Source organism: Typha latifolia, chromosome 1 (assembly GCF_019914945.1).
Source record: "Typha latifolia isolate L0001 chromosome 1, TyphaL0001v2, whole genome shotgun sequence".
NCBI classification, from domain to species: Eukaryota; Viridiplantae; Streptophyta; class Magnoliopsida; order Poales; family Typhaceae; genus Typha; species Typha latifolia.
The window spans coordinates 4,297,560-4,319,021 of record NC_133086.1 but is presented as its reverse complement, the minus strand read 5'-3'; the positions used below and the strand labels follow the sequence as shown (position 1 = coordinate 4,319,021).

General features: G+C 36.1%; 3 protein-coding genes across 5 annotated transcripts; all 3 read left to right on the top strand.

The window, feature by feature from the left end:
* The first annotated feature begins 190 nt into the window (after positions 1 to 190).
* LOC140796319 (NAC domain-containing protein 90-like) lies at positions 191 to 1,798 on the top strand. The gene is made up of 3 exons (XM_073149304.1): positions 191 to 808; positions 905 to 1,197; positions 1,363 to 1,798. Exons 1-3 carry the CDS (start codon positions 655 to 657, stop codon positions 1,672 to 1,674), a joined length of 759 nt encoding a protein of 252 aa, XP_073005405.1. The 5' UTR covers positions 191 to 654; the 3' UTR covers positions 1,675 to 1,798.
* A 1,351-nt stretch (positions 1,799 to 3,149) lies between these two features.
* LOC140790675 (probable UDP-N-acetylglucosamine--peptide N-acetylglucosaminyltransferase SPINDLY) lies at positions 3,150 to 15,700 on the top strand. Of its 2 annotated transcripts, XM_073140877.1 has the most exons (19): positions 3,206 to 3,431; positions 3,702 to 3,953; positions 4,047 to 4,634; positions 5,291 to 5,452; positions 5,558 to 5,733; positions 5,839 to 5,914; positions 7,348 to 7,476; positions 7,744 to 7,863; positions 7,948 to 8,016; positions 8,110 to 8,191; positions 8,884 to 8,978; positions 10,154 to 10,218; positions 11,407 to 11,605; positions 11,877 to 12,071; positions 12,652 to 12,746; positions 12,848 to 12,983; positions 13,062 to 13,279; positions 14,215 to 14,342; positions 14,896 to 15,700. In XM_073140877.1, the coding sequence occupies exons 3-19, from the start codon at positions 4,221 to 4,223 to the stop codon at positions 15,285 to 15,287; spliced, it is 2,751 nt and encodes a 916-aa protein (XP_072996978.1). In that variant the 5' UTR covers positions 3,206 to 3,431; positions 3,702 to 3,953; positions 4,047 to 4,220; the 3' UTR covers positions 15,288 to 15,700. The 2 variants fall into 2 exon arrangements, with proteins under 2 accessions (XP_072996970.1, XP_072996978.1); XM_073140869.1 differs by lacking the exon at positions 3,702 to 3,953 and having other exon boundaries at positions 3,150 to 3,431.
* A 634-nt stretch (positions 15,701 to 16,334) lies between these two features.
* On the top strand, positions 16,335 to 21,454 carry LOC140780311 (SWR1 complex subunit 2). 2 transcript variants are annotated; one of them, XM_073125762.1, is made up of 12 exons: positions 16,335 to 16,545; positions 16,756 to 16,825; positions 17,067 to 17,138; positions 17,282 to 17,325; positions 17,407 to 17,659; positions 18,183 to 18,258; positions 18,351 to 18,470; positions 18,665 to 18,733; positions 19,745 to 19,787; positions 20,471 to 20,536; positions 20,628 to 20,680; positions 21,099 to 21,454. In XM_073125762.1, exons 1-12 carry the CDS (start codon positions 16,487 to 16,489, stop codon positions 21,104 to 21,106), a joined length of 933 nt encoding a protein of 310 aa, XP_072981863.1. In that variant the 5' UTR covers positions 16,335 to 16,486; the 3' UTR covers positions 21,107 to 21,454. The 2 variants fall into 2 exon arrangements, with proteins under 2 accessions (XP_072981863.1, XP_072981862.1); XM_073125761.1 differs by lacking the exon at positions 20,628 to 20,680.
* The last annotated feature ends 8 nt before the right edge of the window (positions 21,455 to 21,462 follow it).

The window sequence follows — 21,462 nt, the reverse complement described above, 5'->3', positions numbered from 1 at the left end:
CGCGCTTGCCGGAGGAAATGCGACAGGAGTACGTGGCACCTCCTGGTTGGCTTCAAACTTTTAAAAATTCAAAAGTTTCCAAAACTTTTTGCTCTTTTACTTTTAATAAATTTTTGGTTAATTACTGAGATATTAATAAGACTGAATATTTAAAAATTAAATGGAACTCTTCTTCTTCTTCTTTTTTGTCGGGCTTCCAGTTCATAATTTTTTGCACAACTCTGAGGTATCTTTATAAAGTTACTTTCAATGAAATTACTCTATATAAATTATAGTATGTCTTTTTCCTACACATCACCAACCTCGTCTTACTTCTTTTAATTTTTTTCTAATTCTCATGTATAGAGAGATAGTGAGTTCACTATCCAAGCTGACCTCTTTTAAAAATATATTTAAAATAAAAAATAAAAAAAGCTGAATCCATTGAGAGCCTTGGGGGGGAGGGGACTGACCAAGTCCTCTTCCTCCCCACTCATCAACCCTTTCCATTTTCCACAAAAGTCTTTGCACGCCTTTTGAAATTTCCACAGAAAGCTGCAACTCTCACTCATACCTATATATATATATATTCTCCTCTCTCATCTGCCATCTTATCAATAAGCTCTTCAAATCTTAATTGTCTTTTGAGAGAGAGTTTTGAGGGAAGGAAAGAAGATGAGCAATTTCCCACCGGGTTATAGATTCTATCCCACTGAAGAGGAGCTGCTGGGCTTCTACCTCCGCAACAAGCTGGAGAACAAGAGAAACGACATGGAGCGCGTGATTCCGGTCGCCGACGTCTACTCCGTCGATCCATGGCAGCTCCCTGGTATTAATCTATATGCGAGTGCGTTTGCATAATTGCATTGCGAATTAAGCTCCGCTCCCTCGTATATATCTCATATTATATTATAATTAAATGCAGATATAGCAGGAGATGCATGCATTAGAGACGGCGAGCAGTGGTTCTTCTTCTGCCCCAGGCAAGAGAGAGAAACCCACGGAGGGAAGCCGACTCGCACCACGCCGTCGGGCTACTGGAAGGCGACCGGCTCGCCGAGCCTCGTCTACTCCTCCGCGAACCGGGCCATCGGCATGAAGAAGACCATGGTGTTCTACAACGGAAGAGCTCATTCTGGAACCAAAACCAACTGGAAGATGAACGAGTATAGAGCGGCAGTGGATCAAGACCATATCACACCAAATTCCGCACCAAAGGTATCCATTACATGTATTAATTAATCAACAGCATATCATGCATCGATCAGTACGTACATTAACATAATAGCTTAGACTCTTTCCGTGCAAGTATATATATCTCTATCTCTCTGAGAAAGAAACCTTCTTGAATTATGAGAATCTGATCTGATTCTTTGTACGCAGCTAAGGAGCGAATTCAGCTTGTGCCGGGTTTATACGAAGTCCGGTTGCCCCCGGTTATTTGATCGCCGTCCCTGCGTGAATACTACTACTAATTATGGCAGCCAAAGATTAATGAATCCATCATCGTCATCGACTGGTGGAAAAGTACTGGAACAAATAAACACCACTATATCTCGTGATATTTCATCGGAGGAGGACGAGGGGGAGGACGGCGGCGGTGGTATCGGCTTCGCAGCTCGGTGCATCGCCGACGATCGAGGCTTCGATTCCGGCGCGATAGAGGGGATCGAATGGGACTTGATGGATTGGTAGTCGTTTAGTTCAGACGATTATGTAATTCTTTTTTCTTTTTCTTTTTTACTCTTATTATTTACATTAATTCAAACTATTGATTTTTTTGACATTAATTAACAAGTAAAAAAGAATTAAAGGAGAAGTATGATCGCTTTTTTTTTTTTTTCCTTTTTCTTGACTATCCGTGGAAGAAAGTTAAAAATCTCGTGCTGTGATCATCGGTCATATGGTCCACGTACGATATTGTCATTGCATACGATCTACCATTCCAGGTTGTCGTCATCTTTTCGTCACACCTCACGAAGCATCATCTAATATTTCTCAACTAGCAACAAATAAGCTCGCGAGCTTGAAATGGATTCAATCTTGCCCCAAAATAGAAGAGTTAGGATCAACATAAATCCTTGATACTAATGATATATATATATAGTTGTGTTTGTGAGTGGCTATAATGGCATAGTTTTATTAAGTGGTCTGATTCAAGTTAGACGAGGTGACTTGAATGATCAATTCAATAGCGTTCTAACTTAATATTGTAACTCAATATGATGATTAGCTAATATGACTCAATTTTAGGTTTATATGTCTTTTTTATTTTCAGAGGACTGACTTTTTTTATCTAGCTTACAAATTGTAATTAAAAAATAATAATAAATAAGGGAGTTGGAGGATAATATCCCGTATTGGTCAACAATTTCCTCTTAAAAAATTTGCCTGGACTAATGTTAATAGTCAACTACGTGCAATTCACCGAAGAGAGATGGAGATTGATATCATGAACAGTAGGATGAAGGGGGGGGGGGAATTGTGTACTTCTGTAGATATTAGTTTTTAATACAGAGCTGTTTGTGAATAGTTGTAGTAATAGTATGTAGGAGAAATTCGAGACTCAAAGTAAAGTATATCTTGAATCTTTTGCAATCTATCTATGAACTGAAAATGAAGTGATTTTATGTGGATTGGATGATGCAATTCATTTAAGCCTGGTATACGAGAAGGGTTAGTCTAATATTATATAATTCACCTATTATTTAGCTTCGAATCAATTCCAACAAATTTGATTAAATTATATCCCTTCCACCTTTATTCTAGATTCTAAGACTCTTTTCTAAGGTCAGAGACTACTATTGCGTTCAGAAAAGCTTTGAAATCAGGTATCATAAAATTTATTTTCTTTGCGCGGATGTCTTCCAAACTGCAAATTTATGTATTAAAAAAAAAAAAAAAAAAAAACTGATGTCCTACACTTGATTTATTCTCTAATGGATAGGATTAAAAAATGAATAAAAATTGATGTAAAATAAAAAAGATTTGCTAGCTTAATCTTGCAAATCAAAACCAATTCCAATATGATCATGCTGAGATTAGATTGTGAAGTGGAGTTTGGTACTATAATTGAAAGACAGTGGCATAGTAGTAAATAAAGTGAAATCAAGGGCCAGTAGATTTCAAAAGGGAGTATTAATAGGGAAAGCGAAAAACAAATAAAAAGTAAAAAGAAAAGAGAAAAGAATACATAGAGGAGCAGCAGCAGCAGCGGCAGTAGAAAGAAAGAAAGAAGGGGGGGGAGAAAGAGAGCACCAAAGAAGAAAAAGAGGGCAAAAAGAAAGTGAAGCCTCTCTCCCTCTTCTCTCTCTCTCGGTCTCTCCCTCTCTCGCGGTCTCTCCCTCTCGTCGAAGCCCTCGCCCGCTGGCACCTTCGCTTCCGACCTCGAAACCCTCGCCGCCCGCACCCGTGGCGGCGATCACCAAGCTCGCGGGCCTTCTTACTCCAATGTGAACCCCGAATCCCTAACTTTATCCTCCTACTTTTTTTCTCGGATTTCAGAGTTGGGTTTTTATTCATGGTTTTTTTATCGTTGGCTCTGTGAGTGTAGGGTTTGTAGTTTATTTTTCATGTATTTCCCCGTGTTTGATCTTCTTTTTTTTCCCTTGAAACTTTGTGGGGGTTTGATAGGGGTATAGTATGCGGGCGGTGGTTGTTTATGTAAATACTTATGATATTGGGGAATTTGAATGCTTAAGTTGGTTGGTGCGATTTGCTAGGGCTTTGCAGTTGAGTTATACTATTGCATCGATGACCTGAACGGAATGATGTTTGGGTTGGCGCGTTTCTGCAGTCTTTCTGAAGTAATGTTGAGTGAAAAGAATTGATTTTGATACTCGAACTGTTTGAGCTCTCTTTTAGGGCCTTTTCGGCATTGAAGGTTTGATGATGAGAGTGTTAATTATTTTCTACGAAAGCCTCCCTTTATTGACTGCAGTTTAATTCATTCAATCTTGAATCGTTGAAGCTAGGTGAGAGTGTAAAATGTGAATTGTTTTATAATTTTACAGATAAGATTTTAATTGACCAACAAGTTCACATTATGTTCGTCGCCCTAATTTCAGGAAGGAACTAGGCAGTCTGTAACCACTGGTACAGAGAGAGGCAGGCATAGTAGAAAGAGGAATGGTGCTGTCTTGGGGAAGGACTGAAGGACCGCATGAAAATTGATTGATCACCAAATTCTCACTCTATCATCTCTCATAAATTTTATAGGGGAAATTGGCAGTTGATTACCAATGGCACGGACGGAGGCAGATGCTTGTAATGGGAAGGAAAGGGACGGTACAGTCTTGGAAAATGACTGCTCAAAAGGAGTGAGGTCATCCTTAGATGCAACCACGCCCACAAGCCAAGCCACATCAGTTAAGAAAAAGTACGAAGGGAAGGATCCCCTCTCATATGCCAACATTCTTCGGTCGCGTAACAAGTTCATCGACGCTCTGACACTGTACAACAGTGTCCTTGAAAAGGATAGCACCAACGTTGAAGCCCTGATAGGCAAGGGGATCTGCCTTCAGATGCAGAACCACACAAAACAAGCATTCGAGAGTTTTTTGGAAGCCATTCGGCTGGACCCTCAGAATGCATGTGCTCTTACACATTGTGGAGTAATATACAAAGACGAAGGTCACTTGTTAGAAGCTGCAGAGGTAGCCTTTTCTTTTCCTCAGTGACTCACAACGTCGGTCATGATTGATAACTTTCTTGGATGCTTTTTAAAAAAATTCTTCTTTAACTGGCAATGATTTTAGGACTTCACCTGTCCTTTCTGATATTTTGTCTGCCGAAATATCTGTGTTTTCTGTGGATGACCCCATCATCGCGCTGTAGTTTATTCATAGCTATGATTCTCGAGCACACAGGCCTCACAGGCAGGTTTTTTAATATAAATCCTAGAAAAATTAGTTCATGCTGAGTCATGCATGTCAATGGCAAAGTATGTATATATAATGACACTCACGATGATGATGCTTTTATTGATAGTATCCAACTAAGGATATCTGATCTTCGATATTTCTTTCTCTTATGTAATAGACTGCAAAGAGATAAGCAGTTGAGAGGATGTATGTTGCTTTTTTTACATTAGCTCAAAAAGAACTTAAAAGAAGCATGACTAAAAGGGCTTATATGAGATTTTATTTATCTTTGAGACAATCACGTCTTTCCATATTTGTACCTGACAAGTGGGATTTTGCTTCAATACATTTATTTTCCACCATCTTTTATTGCTAGTTTACAAATTAATAATGATGCTGATATTGATATTCTCTCTGATAATCAAACCTACGTGGGATAATTGATGCAGTCTTATCAGAAGGCTTTAAAGGCAGATCCTTCCTACAAACCTGCTGCAGAATGCCTTGCTATTGTATTGACAGATTTGGGCACCAGCTTAAAGCTTGCTGGTAATACAGAGGAGGGAATTCAAAAGTATTGTGAAGCTCTTAAAATAGACAGTCACTATGCGGTAAAGTCCTGGATGCAAATGCTGTCCTGATAACATCATTATTTCTTCTTCTTTTCTCCAATTGCGGACTTATAATCGTGATTACATGTCAACTTTGGAGCGCAGCCTGCATATTATAATCTCGGAGTGGTTTACTCTGAAATGATGCAATATGATTTGGCTCTTAGTTGCTATGAGAAGGCTGCCTTGGAGAGGCCACTGTATGCAGAAGCTTACTGCAATATGGGTGTCATATATAAGAATCGTGGGGAGTTAGAAGCAGCCATTGCTTGCTATGAGAGGTATGTTAACTATGTCTTGCTCTGTATTGGCCTATACATATTATTAGTAAATCATCGTGCGAGAAACAGCTGTTAAGGTCTTGTCCTAATTTCATGTTATACCAGGTGTTTGACTGTATCCCCGAACTTTGATATTGCTAAGAATAACATGGCGATAGCCTTGACAGACCTAGGAACAAAGGTGAGCAGAAATAGTAACATCTCTGAAGTAGTATTATGAACATGTGCTGATTTGTTGTGCATACTGTACTAAATTTTGTCGGTAGCCCTATTGATTGATGAAAAAGTTTATACAAGTGTTTCTTACTTAATTAGATCTGCCATGCAGTTTTTATTGGTATTGTGGCTCCAGTTCAGTAGTGATCGTATCTATTGTGTTGAAGGAAAATTATGTCAAAGGATCATCAACCATTTCTTCATAAAGTAATAATTCTCTTTTGGTAATTGTATTTGTTTTATTTAAACATTTCTCATGAGTCTAACAATGTTCTAAGTGGCGACTATCGTAAGTGGTGAAGGTACGACTTAATCTCCTCTTGACATTGGAATCACCTTAAGCCCATAATTTCCTCGACCTTTTACCTCTACGGTAATCGTCTCTGATAATATCAATTGTTGTATTCCAATAATATAATGAAGTTACCAACATACACCTACAATTGTAATTGCTGAGCATTTTTCTTATTATACTTGCAATTTTTTTCTTATTTTCTTATTATAAGTTTCAACTATTTGATTCAATTATTGAATCCTTTCTAGCACAACAAACCACTAGAAAAGTAAAATAAATGACAAATTTTTCAGAAGAGACGGTGTGATCGATGAGAGATTTTTACGGGAGATGAGAAGTTCAATGTCATGGAAGGTCTGACAGTCCCACTATACGAGTTTATGAATTACTTATTAATGCAAAGAAAAGTCCCTTTATTCATTTTCTACCCTATGAATAATCTCTGCATTACAGAAAGTCTATGAGCTGAGGTTGTTGCACTCATTTGCACTTCCACTCTTATCTTTTGTTATATTCTTATATTTAATTTGTGGAGTGGGGGCACTTTTCCTCCTTTTCTCTGTTGTTAAAGGGTTCTGCACCTAAACTTTTTACCTGTACTTAAACCCTTTTGGCACTTGAGATTGAAACACATTCTATCTAATATTTTTCTGATTGTATTGCATGTTTATTAGTTCTCAGTTCTCACTTTATCTCTAGTTCTTTTTCTGTGATAGCCACCCAATTGACATATTGGGTATTTGGGTGGTCAGCTGTGGTGCATTTTTTGATCTTATATTGTTATCTAAGTTCCTAAAATATGTACTTATCGTTCAAGTTTAATCCGTTCTTATGTTGCTATAAGCTTATTTCATTCCATTATTTTTCTTCTTGCTATCTCATGTCAGTAACTGTGATCCTTTATATGCCTAATCTCAGATACTCCTTTTATCTTATGACTTCTGTGGAGATCTTTTTCTTTTCCTTTAGGTGGATATCTGCATCTTTGGTAACATGATATTTTGTTCAAACTTCACTTTTGCGTCTTTATAAATTATAACAGACTACCATGAACTCTTTCTATCAGTTTGGCCTGAATAACTATATGCTATGTCATGTTTCAGGTAAAACTTGAAGGCGACATCAACCAAGGTGTTGCATACTACAAGAAAGCTTTATACTATAACTGGCACTACGCTGATGCGATGTATAATCTTGGTGTGGCGTATGGTGAAATGCTGAAGTTTGAGATGGTCAGTTGAAGAGAGATCTTCTGAATTCTCTGAAGAAAAATAAAATTAAATCAAGCTTAGTTCTCTCATCCAGTAAAGGATTCCTATTAAGATGAGGACTTTCCCTCCATATTAATGGACATATTCTAAAATATTCTCCTCGGTCACACCAATCTGCTATATATTTTTCTTGCTTCTAATTGCAAAATATGGTCTTCATCAGCTTTTAATTTTGTTGAAATTTATGTATCTCATCCTTTAGCTGAAAATAATGAACTATTTATGTAGGCAATAGTTTTTTATGAACTTGCGCTGCATTTCAATCCTCATTGTGCGGAGGCTTGCAACAATTTAGGAGTAATTTACAAGGATAGGGATAATCTTGACAAAGCTGTGGAGTGTTATCAGGTGAGTCTATTGATTAAGTAGTGTACTTTGGTCGGTATGATTTCTGATGGGCAGTATGATGATTAGTTATTGCTGTGTATGTAGATGGCTTTATCGATTAAACCAAGTTTCTCTCAGTCATTAAACAATCTCGGGGTTGTTTATACTGTTCAGGTCTTTTCCTCTATTCTTATGTGCATCAGATTTAACAACTCAACTATCATAGTCATCAACTATCCCATTGGCTTACTGGAATTTATTTTACAGGGTAAGATGGATTCTGCTGCAAGCATGATAGAGAAAGCCATTGCTGCAAATCCTACATATGCAGAAGCATATAATAACTTAGGTAATGGTGCATTCAGCTATTACTATGTCATCATCTTAATGAGTTAATTCACCTCCCAATAGGTTATTTTCCTTTATCACTTTAACTGGTCCTCTAACTAAACAATTGAAAAAGTTCATTATAATACTCGGAAACTCCTCTGGTATTTTAAAAACAAGCAATTCTTCTAAGAGCCTGGTACTGGCTTGCTGATTTTCTTGACTATATGTTGGCACAAGGATGTTGATAGACAGTGTATACTATCTGATTTGACTGCTGAAGCATCTGTATGGTGTTCTGTGCATTCTTGATTTACATCTGTTAAATGGTTACTTTTTTTCGAATGGTTAATTTTAATTGACTAGAATAAGTTCTCTGCTAGAATTTTGGATGTGCCATGATTTCTCTATTTGACATTCAACTAGGCCCCACCAAAATTTGAACATGTGAGACCTCCAAGAATCGTTCTCGTCGTCTTATTTACCCTAAATGAATAACATTGCATAATATAATTTACTTCTAAAACATAATATCAGTTAACTGGTCCCTCCAAGGGTGTTACTGTGTATCTTGCTGCAATCATGTAATGAATGATAGTGATATATCATTTATTATTGTAATTATATAATGTGGAGTTTTATTTGTTATTGTAAGCAGAAGTGGAATGTTGAGTCTTTTGTTTTAATGCCTGTTATAAATGCTTGGGTATGTAGGAGTCCTCTACAGAGATGCAGGCAACATTACTTCGGCTATAGAAGCATATGAGAGGTGCCTGCTTATTGATCCTGATTCACGTAATGCTGGTCAGGTACTACTTTTTGTTCTTTTAATTTGATATTTTCTGTTTGTTACTAATTGCCTAAAGTAAGTGAGCTATGCTAAAATTTCTGGCCCTTCAGTCTCTTTGTAATTTCCCTTTAAATGTGATAAATGCCATCTAAGAGTCTCCATCTCATAGGCAGATTATATTTGTAGATTTCCCTAGTTTTTAAATACGACTAGGTACTGAAGAGTGCAAATCTATAGAAGCTTCATCTAGCCTACTGCTTATATTCATGGTCATGGGTACTTGTTATTATTGCCTTCTTGTAACTTACCTTGATTCTTCAGATCTTTGTACCTGAATACTTTTATTTGTTGTGCCTCACATGTTTCACTTAGTTTTCTCATGTATTTACCTGCCCTTGGCTGTTTATTCTCTTATTTCTATTGTGCATCATTCTGTCACCACCATGGCTGCTACCTTTGTATTAAAGGCGAGTAACATAGATCATGAGCTCTGTCTACTAGATTGCTTTCTCATATCTTTTATGAAATATTTTGATTAATTGTTATCTCATACTTATAATGAATTGAGAAAATATATGCTGCAAACATCATTCTTTTACCTTTGAGAAGACAATCGTTCTTTTCTCAATTCGCATAGACAATCTTACGAATTTATTGTTTTTTTAGTTCTCATTCTCTGCGAGTTAGTAGCTCAGACCTTCTTCTTGTTAAATACTTCTCTAATCTTCATTCTTCATCTCTTCATTGAACTGAACCTTTTCCGTCTAACGCCTTGGCCTCTTATTGTTACAAGTCTGGATTTTCTCAAAGGATCCATGGCTTATTCTTATTTGTCAAATTTCTTATCTTTGTTACTTGCTACCTTCTGCTTAACCTCTTTACTGCCTCTATCCATCATATTAGAACATACTCAAGTAATGAGTCTGTGTAGAATTTTGGCAAACAAAAGTTGATCAACTAACTTTGGATTTGGATATTCTTGTCCTTAATTACTCCAAAAGATGATCCAATCTCTGGATTCCTGTCAACATTCAGGAGGGTTTTAATCAGGATCTGATTGTTACTACTTTCTACATGCAACAGCTTGTATATTTGTTTTAATAGAGTTGATACTTCAATGTTGTGTTCTTCATGTTATACGTATTTTATAGCTTTCTTTAATTCGTTTATACTAATATAGAGAATTTCTTACAGAACCGATTGCTTGCAATGAACTATATAGATGAGGGCTTGGATGATAAGCTCTATGAAGCTCATAGGTACTCATTATTACATGCAGGAAGCTTGGTCTCCTATATTTATATATTTCTAGTTTGTAAATCTTATAAGTGGGTCAAATTTATTTGTTGTACTTTCAGTTGGCATCGTTAATGTAAGTTACTCTACAGAAGTTTTTTGAAGCTATCATGTCTTAGTCACTTTGTTGTAAAATGTGGATCCATGTCAATACCTCAGTCACTTTTCTTTTTATCAATTTGATTTTGACTTTCTTAAATGCCTTTACATACTATTGGAGCAGCGTTTTGAAATAAAAGTTGTAACGGTCTCCATGGCAGACTCGCCCTCTAAGCGCTACATTATAGCCGTTGCGGGTTGGAAATGCATTTTAAGACTATGGCGGCCGCCTTAGTGGGTAACGGATCAGCATATCAGACTAAACGACTCATTTTACTTCTTTGAGCGCCAAGAATAATAACTAAATTATTCTCCCCACTTTGTCAGTTTGTACTCTCTTGATTCTTAGTTTAAAAAAAATCAATTTTTATCTGAATTTCTTATCTTATGATAATACAATTCTCTGAAATCTGCAATTGGGATATAAGCTTATCTTAATAATGGTAATAACTGGAAATTCTTGTACGAAGGGCTGTAGATGATGGCAAAACTTTCCTTTTTTTATTTCTTTTTCCTTTTCATTTTGACTGAGATACAAGAGATGAAGACTAGTACATTCTGTTTCCAAATTTTTACACAATATGTTGACTATATCTATTATGTGTTGGATATTGATAATTTGTCAAATCTGTCCTTTTTACCTGATTATATTACCTAGATAGCTTAGAAAAAAGAAAATATTTGTAAAGTTTTTATGTGAGACCCGTCTTGTCACCCACCATGTCATGAAACTCCTTGGCCTATATTTGTAAAGTTTTTATGTGAAACTCTTGGATTTATGTCACTTGCCATCCGCCTCATGCCATGAAACTCCTTGTCCGCTACATACTGCGCGCTTTTTAGAATGTTGTATTGGAGTACTACTATTTATGATGTTCCGAAATGTCATTATGTGATGTTTCCTATTTGCATTAAGCATGCTGCACTCAATGCCACTCATAGATCATAATACTATTGACTTCTCTTCTACTAGTTGTCTGTTTACAATATATCATGCTTTAGAATCTTTGCTTTCCTAAAAACATTTTTTATTTTTTATTTTTGCTTCCCAGGGAATGGGGAAGGCGTTTTATGAAGCTATATCCACAATACACTAGTTGGGATAATCCCAAAGATCTTGATAGGTCGCTGATAGTTGGTTATGTATCGCCTGATTATTTTACTCATTCAGTATCGTACTTCATTGAAGCACCCCTTACCCACCATGACTACACAAGCTACAAGGTTATTGTGTACTCTGCGGTTGTAAAGGTAGAGGAGATCCTCACATTTTCATCACAAGTTTGCTCTTTGTATGTTTTGTGAATTGTTTTCCTTGTCTATTTTTTTTTCCGTTTTCTTTTAATTTTCCTTATCGTCTGGGAACTAGAGAATAAGCTGAAGTTTGCAAGTGTCAATTTTTTTTCCTTCAAAAGTTTACTGAAAAAGCTCATGCTTTATGCGAGACAGGAACTTATTTTTCTTCTCTAGTTGCATAGAGTTCCTTTATTTTCTGCTCATTTTCTTCTTGATAAATATTTAGGCAGATGCTAAGACCCATAAGTTCAAGGAGAGGGTTCTGAAGAAAGGTGGGTTATGGAGAGATATTTATGGTGTAGATGAGAAGAAGGTTGCCAGCATGGTAAGAGATGATAAAGTTGACATATTAGTAGAACTTACTGGTCACACAGCGAATAACAAGTTAGGGGCAATGGCATGCCGACCTGCCCCAATACAGGTACATTTTTGCCATTTCATTTTATAGCAACGCTTTGCTAGGTTTTGTGCAAGTATGTTTGATTCTATGTCCATAGTGTAAAAGTTGTGTTTTTCATTTTTAGTTTTTGTTAGAGTGTGATAGCTAGGTGCTTTCTGTGTCTCTTAATATTACTATTCTTTTCCTTTCTTCCTATAATAATTTTGTTTTTGATTGTTTTCTTGTTACAGGGTTATTTTCTGATTTTTTGGACATTAATTTGCTTTTGATGCAATCTGCATCTAAACATTTGAAAGGATAGGAATATTTTGCCTTTTGCGATAATTACAACACCTTCCTATTGTATTGGTGAACTGTGCTTATAGGCTGGTAACATAGACGTCAGGTTACATGGATTGTATTATTTGTTGATGTTCACTTAAATTTGTTGGTATGATCTGTTGAATTATGAATAGTTTATGTAGATATCAAACATAACCTATTTGAGATTTTCAGCCAGGACTAGGGCTTTCTGATACCTGCAAGATAGGCATTAATGACTCTTCTGCTTATTCTTGCTTTTGCTAAACTAACACGATGTTTGATTTTCTTCTACTCACAGGTAACTTGGATTGGTTACCCTAATACAACTGGTTTGCCTACAGTTGATTATAGAATCACAGACTCATTGGCTGATCCACTTAATACGAAGCAGAAGTAAGCCTTCACTCTTGTTCAAGTTTACATATGTCCAAGCTAATCAGCTGTTGCAATTTATTTTATTGAACTGAGCACTTGACAATGGCAATTTTATGCAGGCATGTTGAAGAGTTTGTGCGCCTGCCTGGAAGTTTTCTATGCTACACCCCTTCCCCTGAAGCTGGGCCAGTTACACCAACACCAGCTCTTTCTAATGGTTTTGTCACTTTTGGGAGCTTTAATAATTTAGCTAAGGTAATGGAATATAAATTAGATATCATTTTTAACGGTTATTATATTTTTCTTCGTCAATCTTCAATCTTCTTTTTACAGATTACACCAAAAGTTCTGCAAGTTTGGGCGAAGATACTATGTGCAGTCCCCAACTCCAGACTTGTGGTGAAGTGTAAACCTTTCTGTTGTGATAGTGTCAGACAGCGGTTTCTTTCAACACTTGAACAATTGGGACTTGAATCTTTACGTGTTGATTTGTTGCCATTGATTCTTCTCAACCATGACCACATGCAGGCATACTCTCTAATGGATATCAGGTTAGAAGTAATATTGAATTCCTCCTTTTGGGTGATTGTTTTGTTGTAATTTATGTTTACTTTTGAAGTTTCGATGCATCTCTGCATATTTTATAACTTTTCATAGCTTATAAGATAGATGGTATTCATACCTTTTCTTAGATAAGGTTTCTTTCCTTAGGACTGTGCTTTCAATTTCTCAAACTCTCCTCTGTTATTGGAAGTTATTGTTCCCCTGACCAAAATCAGGGTATATGTGCTTGCTTTCTGGCCATGCAACTTAATCTTCTTTTTCTTCTTTTATATAACTGGACCATTAATTAATAACAATATGACCTTTTTAAGATTAGAAACTCCTAGTGAACCTACTGCCAGGGTGTATTGGCTCTGTTATTAGGAGGTTTTCCCTGACATGAATCCATGTGGGGTGAGCCTTAACTGTCATGTGAAGTGAGTTTCTTTTTAATTAGATAAGGTTAAGCAAGTAGTTTTACTTATATTCCCATATTCATTTGGGTTAGAGTGCAATGTTCATTTTTGTCCAGATGTTCCTTACATGTGGTACTATTACAGCAAGTTCCTTTTAGCCATCAGGGAAATTTATGAATTCCCACCAAATTGGGAAAAGTAAAATGGTTTGATAAGAAAAAAATTTGGAATCTGCTATGAATATTCTCCATGAATCAAGGAAAACTGATACCTTTGATGAGTTTGATCTGGTGGAGATCTATTTAACTTACTGTTCCAAAGTGGAGCTGTAAACTGATTAGCATATCTTATGTCATGTTTGTCTTTGTAGCCTTACTATTATAGTATGGCATGCCATATAGTTAAAAGTCTCTTCCTCCATGGTAACGTCAATAGTCATTAAACAGACTAGCTGTAATTTGACATCTATCTTTATAAAGTTGGTTCTTCTATTGGGCATAATTAGTGATTACTTTTGCCCTGTGTAGCTTGGATACATTTCCATACGCAGGAACAACCACAACTTGCGAATCTTTATATATGGGAGTTCCATGTGTTACAATGGCTGGTGCAGTACATGCTCATAATGTTGGCGTGAGCCTTCTCACAAAAGTTGGTACGTGACAATTTAATATCTGAAGTTCTGAACTCTTTGATCCCAGCCCTGATTATATATTTAACTCCACATCTTTGTTACCCTAGTTCTAATATCTAATCGCTTGCTCCCTTCCTCCCTTCCGTTTCTTGGACTGCCATCATAAATATTGGTTTTTGAGGCTATCTGTGATTCTAACATCATATTTTATATTATTTTCTTTCCATGTTCACCATATGATAGTGAATTTACCCTATGGGATGCTGCTTACTCAGCCTAGTAATTTTATCCAAGAAGATACTTCATAAACTATAACTTCTAGTGTCTCCATTTCTGATTATTAAAATTGAAGTATGTAATATAGTAGATTCAAACACCTCGGGTATCTAGTTTTGCCAAGCTTTGTAAATGAGAAGGGAAATAGGTAGATTCATATTAAAAGTGGTTGGGGAAAACTAAAATTGAGCCACTCATGTATATTTATTGCATATCTTTACATCCAATGAACTTGCAACTATACTAATCAGCCATTGCATAAAAATCAACTGAAAGCACTCGGATTGTATTTACGCAGGATTGGGACATCTGATTGCCAGAACGGAAGATGAATATGTCCAATTAGCATTGCAACTAGCATCTGATGTCTCAGCTCTTCAAGAGCTAAGAATGACTCTTCGAGAGCAAATGTTGAAGTCCCCAGTCTGTGATGGAGCAAAGTTTGTATGCGGGCTGGAGTCTACATACAGGAACATGTGGCACAGATATTGTCGTGGTGATGTACCAGCAGTTAGAAGGATGGAGTTGTTGCAGGAACAGCAGCCACTTTCTGAGAAGCTCTCAGTAAAGTTTACTGAATCCAAAACAAGCACTGCCACAGGTGAAAATCACTTTCCACCATTAAAGCTGAATGGTATAAATTCAGTGCCATCGCCAAATATTTCCAGCCGTGAAGATGACGGCCACTGAATTACATATAGAGGAACATTTAAAGTCAATTACAAGTAGTTGGTGAATACTAATTTATACTACACCAGCAATGCACCATTGATTGCTTGCAACTGGTGACATTTGATCTCTTTTCATCCACACCAGCAGCTTAATTCATGCCAAATCTGCTGCTGCTGCTGAGGAGATGGCAGTTGAAAGAGGTCTTGGCCGATGTAAAACTTGTACTGAGAAGGGTTCTGAGGAGAAGTGCTTCTAAATATTAGTTTCAATTTTTACTTTTGAAGCTGAAAATGAGTCCCTGCTGGGTTTTAGCAATGATGAAGGGATGACTATTACGGTGCCATCTCCAAATTGAAGTTACCAGCTTTGTAAATTCACAAACAGATGGAAAAGAGATCTTCTAGAATGAATGAATGGAGCCATTTTCGACCTTTCGGATTTTTGTCATACTTTTGCTTTCTATATGATAGTATTTTTAACTTTATCTTACGTTGATCTGTAACCCACAAATTTCTATGGCAGAAAGAAGAATCTCATGGTACTAATATATTGAAAGGTGCTCGGTTGAACAATAATAGTAAATCCAGTTTCTTGTGTTAATAGTAGTAAGATTGAATTATTAAAATGAAATATATTTATTTTTTTATATTTGATGTATATATTTTATAATGAAATACACGCGATTTTATTTTTTATTTAAAAAATAAGATGTGCATAAAATATTATTTTTACTATTTTAAAAATTAAAGAGTATTTTTATGTAAATGTCCATACTATAGGCAATTGATAATCATCTACTGGAATAAAAGATAAAACTCGATATAACTCTATTAATTTCGAAATATACATATATACATACGTATATAGCTTAATCTAATTTTATGCCATCTTATAAAAATTAAAAAGCCATTATAATGCTCCAAATTGTATGCGCATATTAGAGCCCGTGGGCGTGGGACAATGCGGCATTGACTCCATCAACTAAACTGCTACGGCACCGACTTCATAACTAAACCTCTACGGCACCGACTTCATCAACTAAACCGCCACGGCACCGACTTCATCGAACGTGCGACATTAATTTCCATCGTTGAAAAATTGCTGCTGATACCAGCTCCTTCTCACTTCACCTCTGCTTCCATCCTCCGCTTCCTCCCTCTCACCCCTCTCTCCGAGCCGTTAACTCCGTAGCCAGATCCCAGAAGAACCCCGCATCCATGGCGGAGGAGGGGACCGTCCTCCTCGAGCGCACCGCTCGACAGACCAGAGGCAAGAGGTACCAAAACTCTTTTTTTTTTTCCCTTCCAATCCGAAACCCTAAGACGTATACCAGATGTGTGAGGTGGAATCCTGGAGATGTACTTTTCGTTGTGGTTAGAGATATTTTTCCGCTATATGCTGGAGTTTATGGTCTGAGCATTTTGGCCTCTATAACGGTAAGGGAAAAGATTCTAATTTTTTTTTATTGTTCTTGTGAATTTGGTAGAATGAATAAGCTTCTGGATGAAGAGGTTGAGCAGGATGAGATGTTTTGGAATCAGGATGCTCTCAAAGAGGTATTAAGGATGCCGTATTTCGTATATATATTTTTAGTTATTCCTGTAACTCTTTCCAAAAGAACGAATATATTTTTGATTAGCATTGTTTGGATGAAGCAACTGGTTTATAAGATCGTATTCCTGTAAAAGGAAAAAGAGGAATGGTATTCCCATTTGGAATGACATTTTAGTGTCTTCGTGTTAGATATAAAATGTACAATTCACATCTTTTGATTTAGTCTTTCCCCTTTTTTCTCAGGAAGAGGACGACGTTAATTATGAAGAAGAGGGGGAGGTTGCTGATGAATTTGACAGTGATTTTGATGAGGACGTGAGATTTGCTTATCTTGGTTTTACTTGCTGACACATGCTAAATATAATAAACAATGTTATGCTTTTTCTTCTTTTCTTTCCTTTCTCCTGATATACTCGGAAAGATGTTTAGTCTTTTACTTCACTTACTGTTGTCATCAGGAGCCTGACCCTGATGATGAAGCTGAAAATGATGCAGAAGAGAGGTACAAGTTACATTAGTTGAAATGCATATACTATATATCTTTGATCTGGTGTCTTATTTCAATATTTTTCAATTTTTGCAGGTTGCCAGTTAAGAAGAGGCTATTTTTTCCAGGAAAGCAAGCTACAAAGAAGAAAAGCAAGAAGAAAGTTCTCTCAAAACTAGAGAAATCCCCTAAAACTGAGACTTCTGATAAGGCTACTGGTTCTGAACAACCGGACATTCCTGATGAGTTGGAGGTAGAGAGAACAATAAGGAAGTCAACTAGAACATCAGTCATTGTGAGACAAGCAGAAAGAGATGCAATACGTGCTGCACTGCAAGCAACAATGAAGGTAAATTTTCATTGCTATAATCTGTTGTGGTCCTATAACAACTGATTTAAGAATGGAGAGAGGAACCTTTGGATTGTACAATCAAAGAGAATCTTCCTCATAAAGCAATGTGAGGAAGATTGCCTTTCACAACATCAAAGAGAATCTTCCTCATAAAGCTATGTGAGGAAAACACAACAAATGAGGAACCTGATCTTTCTATAGTGTTGACTTTCAATTGGATGTGAAGTAAATTGCATGTCTTCTTTTCAGAAAAATGTTAAATTTCTGAAAACATATATATGAACATGTGATTGAGCTGCTTCTTCTACATCCATATTGCTCACTCTTCTCAATTTTATATGATAGATGCTTCCACTGTAAACTAGAATAATACATTTGGATTTCCTAAGCTCTCATATATTTGTTAGAAGTGCATTCCAAATATAGAGAATTGGTTGATTATTTTGATTCAGGAGTTACTTATGTTAGAAAAACTTGAGAACTATTCTTACCGTTCTTTTGTGTGCTAACATATTTGCAGCCAATTAAGAGGAAAAAAGAGGGGGAGGAAAAACGTATAACACAAGAAGAAATGCTCCTAGAAGCAGCTGAAACAGGTTTGAAACTTATTGCTCGGTTCAAAGGCATTTATAAGGTCGTTGGCCATGGAACAATTCCGGATAAGCTGCAGTAATGTTTTTTGCCCTAGAAATTATGAATTTGCGAAACTTGGAGCGTGTATTGGCAAGAGAAGAAGAAGTAAAAAAACGAGCTATTGTTCATAAAGCAGTTTACACTGGTCCTCAGATATGTTTTGCTTCAAAAAATGGCAAGTATTTGTCCCTTATTTACACATATTTCATCAGCTGTATTTGCAGTGCAGCATTTCCATATTTTAGTTCTCATTGTCTGCTTGATTGATGCCAACTGCAACATAAAGAAGCATCCAAACTTTGTTCTATTTCATTGAACTTTGTGTGCCAATGGATACTTATCTAAATATTTAAATAATCTCTGCACCAGGAAAATCATATCTAGAATTTAGCAAGGGGGCATCATTCGAATCAGAACTCTGTACGACATCAGTTCCCTGTAAGTATATCTGAGATTTTATAAATTGAATTTCATGCAAATATTGTATCTAATTTATTTATTTTGGTAATTATTTTTTATGATACTGTAGTAACTTGTAAGCATTTGGATGATAAACTTGTCCCATTATTATGATCGATCAGTGTTCTTCATTCTCTTTCAATAATTGTTTTCTGTCTTTTGCATAATTATGTGGAATGTTGGCTTTTAAGGGCTGCATATTTACTCTTGAATAGAATATTTTTACGGGGAACCGGTGTTCCTTGGGCATTCTAAATCTCTAGTATTTTGCTATTTGGACTTTGAACACTTGGACTGTTTGACATCCTGCAGTGTTGGCAATAAACCTCAATGATGATGACATGATGATGATACATATTTAACATCATTAGTTCTGCCTGATATTTATCTTGTCTATAGAATCTTTTCTTAGCTTCAGAATTGAACAGGGAATCGAATTAGAATTTAGAACATTGCCTACTTCTCCATTCTCTTTTTAAAATCCTTTTTGCTCTTTTTACAGATCCTCTTACAATCTTACCAACTTGTCTCATATTGATCAGTTGAAGATGAAGACTTTCCCACATAACACTACTTCATATTGCAACTAACTTGTCTATTGATCAATGAAGAGAAAGAATTGCGGATTTCATTATATACTCACTACAGTGCGATATACTTGTCATAGTTCATGCTTAAATGCCATAATTGCATCTCTAACATTCCTGTGTCCTAAATAAATATGTATTATAAACATATACTGTAAGCAAATTTAGGCATGGAAAATTATTTTCCCAAGTTCTAATGTTAATTGCAACATTAAAATCTTAAGCCAACTATTTATGACAAATTTTAGTCTCTAGGCACTTGTTAGTAGTTTTCTTTTATGTATTTGAATGTGCTTCTAACTCCTGGCTTTCTATTTCTCTAAAAGCCAGAATTCATTCATAGTTGATGCATTCTTCGTTGTACTTTTTAAATTTATACTATTCTACTTGGGTATATATACAGATCCAGAGAAATCCTTTTGTGTGGTTACTGGACTTCCTGCCAGGTATGCCCTCTGAAGCCTTGTGAGTGGTATTCTTTTACTAATTGTTGTGAGATATGCATCAGCTCCCTGTTACTGATTTGCTCTTCAATACTGTTAAAACTGAGTTTCTTGACAATTTAGAAATAGATTATGCATATAATGTAGTGCGGACGATGGAAACATAGTTTGTTAAGATAATCTTGGGGTATATGTTAATCTTCTGCGTGGACATCATTGGTGAGCTAGTTTGTTGGATATTTATATCTGCTTTTGCTGTTAATTTTCTCAATTCTCAATTCTCAATTTAGATGACTCATGACTTTCTGCTCTCATGGCTATGGATAGGATGGTTGGTTGAAAATGTATGAGGCACCTGTTGGCTGTTAGACCTTGGTTGCGTAATTATTTTTTCTTCAATTAGCACGAATTTTAATTACTTCTTGAACTTTTAAACTAAGAAAATATAGGGAGTTTAATGTGTCCGTAAGCCAACCATAATCCAGGGTTTTTTTTTTTTTTTTTTTGGCATCTTCCACCCATGGTCCAATGGCAGAGAGCATAGCTAGCATTTTTCATGACTGTCTTTTAATTTATGCACAGTATATGTTAAAGAAAATTTTAAAAAAGAAATGATGTGATTTGACATGTTGTAGCAGTCCATCTTTTTAATGCTTAGATTATTGATTAAGCTTTTGGAACCGCAGGTACCGGGATCCAAAGACAGGACTCCCTTATGCAACAATGGAAGCCTTTAAAATAATTCGGGACCGGTAAATAGTTCTGCTGTTGCCTTAAGAATGTATATGCATATTATACATATAATATTTTTTTGACTATGAAATGACATTTATGCTTTTACAGCTCAATTATACCTCTGGAGTCTCCAGTTTGTACTATTTGGATGTTATTTGCAGGCATGAGTGTTAAACCTCTAGTTAGCAATTTCTTTTTCCTTTTATTTTTGTACTTGGAAAAGGTTAAATCCTATATCAGTCTCATGGATTGCTGTTCTGGGGATGTCGACCTATATGGGCCAGCGATCTGCACACTCATATACAGAAGCAAATTTTCTTTAAAAAATGATTTGTGACTAAATTTTGATTATGCCTTCTCTTTCATCCGTTGTAACTACATTTTGACTATGTTAACAGGCTCATTTGGTGTCATATGTTTCAGTTGATGTCTATACATTCTAGTTCGTTTCCCAATGCATCGAGGCTAAATGTTCTCTATTTCAGTCTTTGTTCTTTTCATCTTAGAACAACTTTTTTCTTGTAAGTTGTGGCATGGTTAGCTGCAGGATGTTAATTCTTCATTATGGGTTTTCTACAGTTTCTTGAAAGAGGAATCCGATAGGAAGAAGCCGAAGAAAATGGAAATGGGAGATCTTTTTGATTCTTTGTCTGGTGAATTGTTTTCAAGTAAGAAAAAAAGAACGGGAGCTGGGGCGACAAACAAATCACTGGATCTCCGATTGGGAGCCCGTTTTCGAAGAATACCAGCTATTGATGCTTTGGATGAGGATTAAAAAAATAAAATATGATGGTATATGTACATAACTTTAGTGCAAGACTCAAGTATTCGTCCTCTTTTTTGATGCTTTTTGTATTTGTAAATTTGGTAATTTACATTTTACTTTTGTTACTGATCTTTATCTGTCCAAAGCATAGCCTAGAAGTTTGTTCTCATGAACGTG

What these genes read in the sequence shown, in the direction of transcription:
- LOC140796319 (XM_073149304.1), top strand. Translation starts at nt 655, where the DNA reads ATGAGCAATTTCCCACCGGGTTATAGATTCTATCCCACTGAAGAGGAG. An exon ending in CGATCCATGGCAGCTCCCTG is followed by an intron (nt 809 to 904) that starts GTATTAATCTAT and finishes AATTAAATGCAG; the next exon opens with ATATAGCAGGAGATGCATGC. An exon ending in CACCAAATTCCGCACCAAAG is followed by an intron (nt 1,198 to 1,362) that starts GTATCCATTACA and finishes CTTTGTACGCAG; the next exon opens with CTAAGGAGCGAATTCAGCTT.
- LOC140790675 (XM_073140869.1), top strand. Translation starts at nt 4,221, where the DNA reads ATGGCACGGACGGAGGCAGATGCTTGTAATGGGAAGGAAAGGGACGGT. An exon ending in GCCATTGCTTGCTATGAGAG is followed by an intron (nt 5,734 to 5,838) that starts GTATGTTAACTA and finishes ATGTTATACCAG; the next exon opens with GTGTTTGACTGTATCCCCGA. An exon ending in TGTACTCTGCGGTTGTAAAG is followed by an intron (nt 11,606 to 11,876) that starts GTAGAGGAGATC and finishes ATAAATATTTAG; the next exon opens with GCAGATGCTAAGACCCATAA.
- LOC140780311 (XM_073125761.1), top strand. Translation starts at nt 16,487, where the DNA reads ATGGCGGAGGAGGGGACCGTCCTCCTCGAGCGCACCGCTCGACAGACC. An exon ending in GAAAATGATGCAGAAGAGAG is followed by an intron (nt 17,326 to 17,406) that starts GTACAAGTTACA and finishes CAATTTTTGCAG; the next exon opens with GTTGCCAGTTAAGAAGAGGC. An exon ending in TTTAAAATAATTCGGGACCG is followed by an intron (nt 20,537 to 21,098) that starts GTAAATAGTTCT and finishes GGTTTTCTACAG; the next exon opens with TTTCTTGAAAGAGGAATCCG.